Below are 12,284 nucleotides of genomic sequence, written 5' to 3' on the forward strand. Positions count from 1 at the left end.
GTAACATCCAAATGAATGAATGCATGAATGAATGAATGAATGAATTATATTAAAAAAAACTATTTTATAGTTTTAGAGAATAAAAGAGGGATTCGTCACTATTTGAATCTGTCACATAGGATTTTAATAACATCTATGAAATTATGGCTACTATGCCTCCTATTCTCTTTTTAAAAACAGTAGCATGCTAAACTAATCTAAAGACTTTTGAAAACATAGTCTCAATGTTGCTTAAAATCCTTGTGAACATAATTCCTTGTAAACATACAGTATAGTGACTTTTCAATACGTCACCCAGTCCTTGTTGCTTTAAATCACCATTACGTTAACTTACATACATATTCAGTAAATAATACCACTGTAAACATTCTAAAGAACGATTCAGCTTCCTAGTTCACCTCAAGAACAACCATTAATCTGCTTGAACAGTGATGTTGTTAATCGATGGTGCTACAGTACTTGGTATTAATTCTGAGAAGGTGAAATGCAGCATAGCAGGAACATAACTCAGTTATGTTGTCTTTGCGTCACATGACCGTCTGGCCATGAAAAACTCAGCTTTTTCACAGCAGAGTGCAGCACGACCACCTCCCAAGCGTCGCTTCCCACGCCATCCAGACTCACCCTAGCACTTCATAGGCGCACACTTCAGCTCACCAAGCAACAGGGAGACTACTTTGTGCATGTGTACAGAGATGAATGTATGCATGTAAATGCATATACAATTGAGTTTGTCAATATGGATAATGTTATTATTACAGGGTGTTACACAGAAAGAGAAGCATGCACACATACACATCACAAAAACATAACAGAAATCAGCTGAGAAGCAGGTGTCACTGACAAAGCATCAACACCAAACTACGCTTTGCTAAGATCTGTCGCTTTCCAGATCCTTCTGCCACGCACTCTTAAGGAAACTCATTTTTCCTCTCCACAGCTGCTTTAATTCCTTTATTATTGGCGGCTGTGGTGTCAGACGTGCAGCGCTCAGAATAGACCTTCATAATCCCCATATTCACAGCACACTCCAGGACCCGTTCAATGCACAGCTACACAATGCAACACAGACTGAAAGTTATGATGCCTCTCATACCGGAGCACTTTTGCGTCAACGCCTCTAGTGCTAAAGGTCACAATTGATTGAACTTTAGGTGATCAATTGGACATTAAAAGTGAAGTGACAAGGTTAGGTCCCAAAAATATCATAAAAGCAGAGCGTTTCTGTACTTCGAATCATCAGATCTGGCTCAAAATGTATTTATTTTTTTGCACATTGCTACTCTTGCTCTACAATTGGGAAAGTTTGCAACTTTTGGTTGAATGACAGATCATCACTTTTGCAAACTCTTTTAATTTTTTTTATCTTACGGCATAGCATCCCCCTTTGAAATCAATGGACTTGCAGTGTCTGTTTGGTACTTCAGTACATACAGTAAAGTAGGCAAACTAAAACATGCTTTAGTCTTACAGTGTGAACCTGGCTTGACATGGGAAGTTCATATTATCCTCCTCTGATTGCAGAGACACTATTTCCATAATTACTGTCAATTGCTAAAAAAGACGATCACTAATATCACTTTCAAATAGAGAAACACATAGCACAGTACACAGAGAAAGATTTTGCGTTTTGTTGTCTGCATAAATCTAAGCAACAGGCAAACAAATTAAGTCAATACAAAGGCAAACTATTCATTGGGTGAGTCTGTTCACATATTCAAGGCCATTAAACAATTATGAAAGACTATGAGACTATGAGCTCCTAGATACAGAGATCTGTGAATATTTGAATTGTATGTGTTTCTTTTGAGGGAATTCACACATTGATGTGCATTAGTTAGTGTAGTTTATCAGAATGGTAATGGTAGTCAAGGATCCACAGTACTGTAAAAAAAAGTTTACATTTTTAAGTACAATGAACTTGGATGTTTAAGTCATTTCAACTTAAATTACATTAAAAAGACTTTAAAAATGAGTTGAATCTTGTATAACATAAAAAAGTAGAAAATTGCTTAACTTGTTTTGATGAGTTAAAACAATGTAAAACATATGCTGTCATAACTTACTTTCATTGTCCATTTAAATGTAAAATGTGACCATTGTTTATATGATCAAATCAATTTTATATAATCAATTATATGATTATCAATTCTGACACAAATATAACAATTTATATGATATACTTTATCAGATATCTATGACGGCAAATAAGGTGGCAAAATCAAAGTTGAAAATAGGTTGAAAATGATCAATTTAAATGGTAAAAGTTTTACAGTTTATTATTTTTCATTTTTTGATTAAAAAACGTATATTACATACATATATAGTGTTATATTAAATATATGTATATTTATATTAGTGCTGTCAATCAATTAAACAAATTAACTAGATTAATCACACATTTCTTCAGTGATTAATCGCACACACGTTTTTAATATAAGTTTTAATATTTTATAATGTAATAATTTCACAGTTAATCTCCAAATTAATTTAGAAACAACATTTAAAAAAAAGATTTTGTGTTTAATGGCACCTATTATTGTTTAATATTTATTGTTAATTATTGTTTATTATTATTTAATGGCATTTATTGTTTAATGTTTTTATGAATGAAGGCCAGTATCAGATACTAATACAGCTACTGATGTCTCAATGAAATAGATTGTTTTTAACATTAATTTAACATTACAGAGTAATTGAAAGCTATACATGTTTTAACATTTATTAGGCTTAAAAAAAAAATATATATAACAACTTTAAATATAAGTGAACTTAAAACAATACTCACATAAACCCATAATAAATGTCATATTTACCTGTGCCCTGTTAAATACAGGAATTGAATAAAGTTATCGAACAGACTGCATACAGCCTGCAACAGCACATAAAAATAGTGCTAAAAATAAAATATGAATTTTTTGTACAAAAATTAAATCTCAACAGTGCAACATGCAATGCAATTAATAATTGCACTAATGAATTCATACTATACATTATGTAAAAAGAAAAGGTAAACATTTTTTCCCGTAATCAAACAAGAAGTATGGGCTAGACCATTTCTTTCTTTCTTTTTTCATTTAAATTTAAATCTGCTTCTGTATTCATTTCATAATCAAATATTATTTATCTGTCCTTTTTAATTTGAATGTTAGCAAGCAGCTACTATAAACGGGTTGTTATGAAGAACCCATATTTAATTGCATAATTGTTTATTTACATGTGAAACAGATATTTTTTCCCATATGGCTGACAAGAAATGAAACCAAAAGTTGTTGTTTTTTTGCATGTTGTTTTCCATCTGAAATGAAGCATATCTATTATCTATTTTTCAGAAATCCTATATTTAAAGGCTGTATTGAAGGTGCAAAGTGTAAAAAAAAAATCATATGAATGCATTAAAGGGCCAATAGTCGCTAACTGCAGAGGACTTTAGACAACAGATGTACTGACATGCAGCATGGGTTGAAAGCATGCAATAGCTTAGCCATAAACACATTTTAAAAGGAGGAAAATACAGCTGAAACTTGACTAAGCCTTGTGCACGCAGAGAGCAATTGAAGAAATGCTTGGAATCGATTTTCTATCTCCTGAATAGGTACATGACCAAATGGTGCTAATAACATCTCCTCTAGAAGAACTGCTTGGCAGAGCTGCAAAATGTCACTTGTAAGCATTCAATTGACAGCATGGTAAAATGCTCAAAAGCTCCCTAAGGCCCCGATCACATTTTTTGCAGTGAGAGGCGCCTTTTTTCAATTGTTTTCCTTTGGCAGTGAGCGTTCTGTGCGCTGTTTATGCGCCCCAGGTGCCTCGCGTTTTACCGCCCGCTGTGCCTTGCGTTTTTGCAGTTGAAAAAAAAACAACTCAGAGCGGAAAAATGCGCCCAACGGCATCGCGTTTTTTTCCACTGTCCAATCGAATGAATGGTTGTGATGAAAACTACAGTTGATTTTAACGCCCGGAGAGTGCAATGATGGAGGTTAAACTTGTGGTGCTCTCGCGGGTTACCATGAGCTTAACGACTTCACAAACCGTAACTACCACAATGTTAACAGAAAGTAAATAAAAGGCTGATTTGACATTTACTTGACTGACAGGACAGCTGTTTCGGTGGTTGCCTAGCAACATAAAAAATGTAGCGCACTGCTCGTTCTGTGTGATCGGGGCAGTGCTGTATGTCTCAACGCTTTGAACCTGAAAAGCGTGTTTGGTGTGATCGGGGCCTAAATCTCAAAGTAGCCTTTAAAGGAACACGCCAACTTTTTGGGACTTTAGCTTATTCACCGTATCCCCCAGAGTTAGATAAGTCCATACATACCATTTTCATCTCCGTGCGTGCCGTAACTCTGTCTGACGCACCCACCGCTAGCCTAGCTTAGCACAAAGACTGGAGGTAATCGGCTCCATCTAGCATACTGCTCCCAATAAGTGACAAAATAACGCCAACATTTTCCTATTTACATGTTGTGATTCACAGCGTGTACAAATAACAAGGTCACATGAGACACAGTCATCTTCTAACCGTATACATACTGGGAACTATATTCTCAGAAGGCGAAGCACTGCTACTTCTGCGGAGTGATTTACTCCAACTCTGAGCAAACTCTCTACTCCTCACCACGGGCTTCTCAGGTGCTGTGAGCAAATCACTCCACCGAAGTAGCAGTGCTTCGCCTTCTGAGAATATAGTTCCCAGTATGTATACGGTTTTTATGAAGTACACCTTGGTGGTCCAGGAGCACCACCTTTGGCTCAACCTGGCGGACATGAGGGAGACCAATAAATATCAGTTCCTGGACTCTCCCAGGTTGGGTAATTCGGCGACCCAGGCTTCAGGGGCATTTAGTTCACACGTGTTCTGGCGGACAATGCCCCTGTGCGATCGAGCCGGTCCCTCCAGCCGATATGTCTCCCTCGACACAGACTGTTTCTTCGCTTCGCATTCGAGGGGTGGACATATCAATACAAAGTCTTACCCTCCGGGCTCACCCTGTCGCCCCGTGTCTTTACCCAAGTCGCGGAGGCGGCCATTGCTCACATGTGCGAGCGTGGTGTTCACATTCTCAACTACCCCGACGACTGGCTCATTCTGGCTCAGTTGAGGGAGCAGTTGTGCGAACACAGGGACATGGCGCTCAGTCACCTCAGCCACTTAGGGCCGACAAATGCCTAGAATTCGGCCCGTTCGTAACTCACACGTGATCCTGAGACCCCGGCCTGGATACGTGCCCAAGGTTCCTACCACTCCCTTCCGGGACCATGTGGTGAACCTGCAAGTGCTGCCTTTGGAGGAGGCAGACCCATCCCTGGCTTTTCTCTGTCCCATTCGCACTCTACGCCTATACGTGGAAGAACGCAAAGCCTCAGGACCTCAGACCAGCTCTACGTCTGTTACGGAGGCCAGCAGAAGGGAAAGACTGTCTCCAAGCAGAGGATAGCCCACTGGATAGTGGATGCCATCGCCTTGGATTACGAAGCCCAAGGCGTGCCTTGCCAGCTCGGGATTAGAGCCCACTCCACTAGGAGCGTTGCTTCTTCCTGGGCGCTGGCACACGGCGCCTTGCTGACAGATATCTGTAGAGCTGCGGGCTGGGCGACACCTAACACGTTGTACTGCCCCTAACCGGCCTGTCCATATGTGTATTCTCCACATGTTACCTCCATCCGGGCAGGATGTGGCTTCCGCAGCGTCCCTCTCCTCTGGAAAGGCACGCTTTCCCAGTGTTATCCAAGAGTTCCACTGTGTGGGTTATAACGGAACAGCAGTTCGAACTCCCTCTACGCAGATCTTCCGCCCCAGTCAGTTGGGGGTCTGAGAGTCTTGCGTAGGGCCCTGGATGTGGCAGCAACCGTGGTGTTTTCCATAGGGATCCCAATTATGTCGTCACTTCGACGTAACAGCGAACGTGAGCGACTGAAAGGGAACATCTCGGTTACATACGTAACCCTCGTTCCCTAAAGGAGACGTTACGTCCCGTCGTCACAGTTGCTGACCATCGCTGCACGGCCGTCACGATCTCGGCTCCTCAGCGAAAAACAAAGGTATGTGCACCCGCTTCCAATGTTCATTGGCTCATTCTGTAGACACTCCCTGAAGTGATAGGACTCCCTGAAGTGATCCCAATTAAGTCGTCACGTCAACGTAACGTCTCCCGTTGCCCCCTTCAGGGAACGAGGGTTACATACGTAACGAGACGTTCAATGTGTTTCAGGGAACGAGGGTTACATACGTAACCGAGACGTTAAATGTGGCAGTTCATTACATGCAATAAGACCAGTGTTGTCCAAGTTACTCTGGAAATGTAATTAAATTACTGATTACTCCTTTTAAAAGTAATCAAGCTACTGTTCTGATTACTTTATTTCAAAATTGTAATTAGTTACATTACTAGTTACGTTACTAGCCCCACCCCACCCCCTCAAAAAAACAAAAAAAAACAAAAAAACAACAGAATAACCTCTTTAGCCTTCTCATGAATTAACTTTATTGGGAAATGCATTCTGTATGCCAGCTCATGAATTAACTTTATTGGGAAGTGCATACTCTCGCAACAAACAAAATTAAGCCAGTCTCTTCTGACTTTTAACTCCAACTTTCAAATATTTTTATATTTGGACTGGACTCGACAGTAGAAGTTGATGCATTGCTCTCCGTGCCCAATACTTTCTCGAAAAGTTTTACTGTGCTGTGCTGCCCTTTAAGGTGTGTTAACAAATTAGATGTCGAGTTTTTTCGCAGTTGAAAAGGTTTTCTTCTTCCCACCACATAATTGACAGCGCACAATGATGTTCTTACCATCAAAAGAAAAAAACTTAAAATAATGATTTTATTTACAGCTACAGAACGCGTAATTTTCTCTCTCCATGCTGAGTTTGTTTTCATTGGTTTAACGCCGTGCAAGCTCTTACCAGTCAAAGTCTCGGGTAGATGACGTCGCGAACTTGCGTGTGCGACAGGCAGGCATCTGAAAAGCTATTTCTCTTTTTACAATGTAGATGATAAAACACCGCATTCTGTTGGCAGCAATATAACACAGCTGTAACATATAGTAACTTGGGCTTGGAACTATAATCTAATTACTATTTTGGAAATTGTAACGTTACATTACTCTGTTACTAAAAAAGCAATCAAATTACAGTAACGCGTTACTAAGTAATGCGTTACTGCCCAACACTGAATAAGACACATTATGTCGGACTCAGCTGGGCAGCCTGTGGACGATTATCCAAACAGTGAAACCCAAGCTGACCAGAGGCCTCTGAGTCTTTGAGTTAACTAAGCATGTCTACCACATGAACCACTAGTTGTAATCACACTATAAACTGCTAGAATTGGAATGAAATGCTTTAGAGACTAAAGGCTTTAGAAATGCTGACATATTAGACAGTGCTGGGGCAATGGTACAACTACATAACACAAAAGGGACTGCAAAATTTACAGGTTAACATAAACACTAACATGAAAAGGTGCTGATCAGGACTTACCTCTTGAGTGAAAGTCTGCAGCTAGTGAGCTAACAGGAGGCTTCTTCAAGGCGGCAGAACGGTACACAATGTGAGAACGGCCACCCTTCTCTTCCTCCTGCTCCATCACATGATGTCCCGTTTCCACTGGCTCAATGAAAAACTCCTCCTGCTCAGTTCTGATCATCCCTGCCTGTGAGAAGAAAAAAACAGATACAGTGTGCCAAACTTATATTATAATTACAATACCATAATATTTGATATGTTCTAGACATCTTGTGATAAATTGAGTGACACAGAGAATAAAGGACTCATGCCAGATGTTTGTTGGGTTGAATTCCTTGCTGATGAGAGGAAGACATTTCCAGTCCTTCTTTGTAGCCTTGAGAAAGTACTTAAAGAGCATCTTGCAGGTAAAAAAAAAACCTAAATGAATATATAACCGTGTATGAAAATACCATATGAAAAGATAATGCAGGATTTAAAATGTTTTAAAACGACATAAGGACACCAATTTAGTAGATAAAGTGAGCGTTTCTTTGACTGCTCGTACAAACCGCTTTTTTTCAACATCGCGTCATTTTACGTCACACGAGGGAGATGTGTGCTGTGCTCTGCCGCAGCTCAGTGTAGAGTAGGTTGGTATTCAGTAAGAGCGGTCCTGAGTCAGTGTGTTTTCAGTAGTTTTTGTATTTCAATTTATCATCGTCATGAAAAATGTATGTGTTTGTGGAGCTTGCAAAAAATACAGCCTGTCAGGACATCGAGTCCACCGGTTTCCTTGTCTACGCTAATTCTTTCCTTCATGCAAATAAGGGGCAATAAAATAGGCATTAACCCTATGGGCCCTATTTTAACGATTTGAAATGCAAGTATCAAGCACGAAACGCAAGTAACTTTGTGGGCGGGTCTTGGGCGCTGTTGCTATTATACCGGTGGGATAAATGACTCTTGCACCCGACGCAAATCTAAAATGGGTTGGTCTGAAGTAGCTTCATTATTCATAGGTGTGGTTTGGGCGTAGCGTGAAATAAACCAATCAGAGCGACATCTCACATTCGCTTTAAAGGGATAGCCTAGTTCACTTTGAAATTAAATTTTGGTATGTTTTAGCTTACCTGAAGGGCATCCAAGATGTAGGTGTCTTTTTTTCCGCAGTAGTTTCAATTTTGATATTTTTAGGTCAAACCGTTCTTGTCTGACAGTGATATAATGCAGGTCTATGGTCACCACCTCAAAGAGCATGCACAGAGTCCAAATTAAAACAATTCCCCATCGTCCAAATTAAACAATTCCCCATCGTAAGTACACATTGATGGCCTAAGACACGAAACGAGCGGTTTGTGTGAGAAAACGAACAGTATTTATATCGTTTTTACCTCTTACAACACAACCACGTCCAAGTGATCTGAGGGCGCTCGCGCATCCTGCTGTGTGTCGTGTGCGCAGACTGGTGCATAGATATATACACTAGAGGTCGCCTTGGCTACGGCAGTTCATTGGAACGAATGTCTTTAATGCGACATCTAGTGTATATATCTATGCACCAGTCTGCGTACACGTCACACAGCAGGAAGCGCCCGTGCCCTCAGATCACTTGGACGTGGTTGTGTTATAAGAGGTAAAAACGATATAAATGCTGTTCGTTTTCTCACACAAACCGCTCGTTTCGTGTCTTAGGCCATCAATGTGTACTTACGATGGGGAATTGTTTAATTTGGACGATGGGGAATTGTTTTAATTTGGACTCTGTGCATGCTCTTTGAGACCGTGACCATAGACCTGCATGATATGACTGTCAGACAAGAACGGTTTGACCTAAAAATATCAAAATTGAAACTACTGCGGAAAAAAAGACACCTACATCTTGGATACCCTTCTGGTAAGCTAAAACATACCCAAATTTAATTTCAAAGTGAACTATCCCTTTAAGAGCAGGCACGCTTGTTCTATGGCGGATTGCTATTATAACGGCGGATTTGCCAGGCGCACGCCAGGAGCGGTTCTCGTCAGGGCCGTAAAAAACACAGAGAAGTGACATTGGGATGGGAGAAACCCACCCAAATTAACTTCGGTTAAACAGGCGTATGATAATTTGGGTAAATGTGTAAGCTAGATTTATGCTTTTATAATAAACTATCTATCTATCTATCTATCTATCTATCTATCTATCTAAAACTGCTGCTTCTGTGTAGATGAGAGAATCAAAGTGCATGCGCGTTGTGCACACATTGATTATGGCCAAGCATGCACCCTTAAAATAGCATCTGAATAACATGCGCAACGCGCCACTGACTTTAGACTAAGTTTTTCCTGGTCAGTGGCGGAATTGTTTTCTAAAGCTGCAAAATAGCATCAGGGAACGTTTGCGCCGGAACACGCCTCCTCTTTGCACTGAACCGCCCCGGGGAGCGCAAGTGTATTTCCTAGTTTACCGACGTGCGTCTGTGGAGGGAAAAGTCCGCTGTGCGCGGGTGAAAAATAGGAATGATACATGCGTCGGAGTACAAAGTCAATTGCGCTGGGTGCAAGATAGGGCCCTATATGTGCACAGTTTCATCCAAAAAAGCTAGTATAGAGTAGAGCTCAACCGAATAATATATTCACTGATTGACAAGGTTTGGTAAAAAGCTTTTGATAAAAGTTCAGCATGCATTTGATCAAAAAATATAGTAAAAACAGTAAATCTTTGAAATATTATTACCATTCAAAATAACTGTTTTCTATTTTAATACATTTTAAAAGGTAATATATTCATGTGGTGACAAAGCTGAATTTTCAACAAATTACTCCAGTCCTCAGTGTCACATCTTCCTTCAGAAAGCAAACTAATATGCTGCTTTTGTGCTCAAAAAACATTTCTTATTTTTATATTGATAATGTATTATAAACAGTTGTTCTGCTTAATATTTTGTGGAAACCATGATACATTTTTTTCAGGTTTCTTTCTTAAATAATTAGGCTACTCTATTCTTCTATGCGTGTTATATCTTGATTCTTTGCAGTTTTACACCACCATTTCCATTTTAGCACCTTCTTATTCCTAATAGCCTACTGCACAATCCAGAACCCTCCAGAACCCTCCTCCAGGCAAACTTTAACACATATCGCTGAAAACCTCTTTTCTGCTTTCAGACTCTAAAAGGTTTAGTGTACCCTTAGGCCCCGTTTCACCTGCTTTGAGACACATTACTCCCACCGATATCCACCCTAAGTCAGTCAAATCTCAATTTTACTTCCACACCTGATTTAGGATCATTTCTTCTAACACCAGCTGCATCTTAAACACAAGGACATTTATAACAGGAGTGGCTCTGAATCAGCTGTGGCAGATATGAGGTAGAAACTGGATTTCAGGAGCACCCCAGAGAGTGATACGCTACAATGATTCCCAGAGGAGACGGATCGTCTGTCTCTTCTTATGGCTGGAGTACTGTTGCAGATGTGCATGGTGTGAACCACGCAATGGATTCGGCTGACGCTTGCAGCCACCTGCCATTAAAGCCCAGACTTTTCCCACAAATGTCTTAGACTTTTTGCCTCTTTCATGCTTTTTCAAGTGTATTTTCACATCTAGATGATATCAGGATTATACATTTTTTAAATAAAGACGACGACTTTAGTGACCACTGGGCACATATCTCATAGAAACCTTAGCAAAGATTGAGATACTAAGAAGTTTCTTTCCAATAGTTACTTAAGGTTGGCTAAAGCTACTAAAGTTGTCTACTTGTGTGCCATTTGATTTGAAAACAATTAGTCAATAAAAATTATGTTCAGTACTATATAAAAATAAATAGCCAGCAATAACTGATTAAATTGATAGCCGATCATGAAAAATAACTGACAATGAATTTCATTATCGATTAGTCGGGTCTTTGCACTGTGCGCGAAAAACCGCCGCCAGTGTTTCATTTAAAGTGCACTTTAAAGTATTGAAAATGGACAAAATGCATATGAATAATGGAGGAGGTAACAAAGTGAGATGCTGCAGGAAAAGTACACGACCCAACACGACCTCTCTCGACATAAGAATGTTTCATATAAAGTGCTTCAAACAAACAAACTCATATAGTTCAATAAGTTTGTTTAATGCATTTAAAACATGTTTTCTCCAGTACATAATTTTCATTTTACGGCCACATCCTTATCTTTAAATGTTATAAATTCATGCAACTATTGCTATAACTGTTGGGTGAAGCGGTCATAACCGTGTTTTATCGTGAATAAAACGCAGCTATTGACCAATCAGAATCAAGGACTGGAACTAACCGTTTTATGAATTAAATAAATATATTTGATATAATATATATTGAATTTCAATTTATATATTTAATATTATAGATTCCATTTTATATAAAAATCATATTTTATTTTTTTAGTGTACTACTGTATATCTCAGACATTTCAGATTATGTGACAGTTTGATAGTAATTAATTCTGATAATCATTGATTCAGTTCTGATTTATGGCTGGATTTAGCCTGTTACTCACTGCAATCAGATGTTGTGAGACAATTCTCCCAACTGTCACACAACACAGGTCGTAATCCTTTGGTAGCTAATTGGCCAGTGTGTGTGGTTTGTGGATCAGTGGTTTAGGATAAGTGCATGTCAGCTGTAGCTTTTACACGGGCCACTGCAAATGACGGTTTCTTGACATGATTCACACCAAAAGGAGACTGAGGAGGGAGCCGTTACCACCCAAGCTGAGCACAGTTGGAGTTTACTGTGCAAAAACATACTAAAAGATCCATATGTCAGCCTGAGTTATGTAAGCCATCTCAGAAGGGCATCTACCCTGGATGACCTTCTCTTCGG

The 12,284-nt window shown here is 39.6% G+C and overlaps 1 protein-coding gene across 4 annotated transcripts in view; it reads right to left on the reverse strand.

Annotated features, from left to right (window-relative positions):
- Positions 1-12,284, reverse strand: part of LOC307170931 (A disintegrin and metalloproteinase with thrombospondin motifs 2) — a 187,224-nt gene that overhangs the window by 97,216 nt on the left and 77,724 nt on the right. For all 4 annotated transcript variants that reach the window (XM_079892246.1, XM_079892247.1, XM_079892248.1 and 1 more), the window contains exon 3: positions 7,486-7,657. In XM_079892246.1, coding sequence (XP_079748372.1) covers positions 7,486-7,657 — 172 coding nt within the window. The remainder of the gene's footprint in view (positions 1-7,485; positions 7,658-12,284) is intronic.

Source organism: Squalius cephalus (assembly GCF_949319135.1).
Source record: "Squalius cephalus genome assembly, chromosome: 14".
In the NCBI taxonomy this organism is placed as follows: Eukaryota; Metazoa; Chordata; class Actinopteri; order Cypriniformes; family Leuciscidae; genus Squalius; species Squalius cephalus.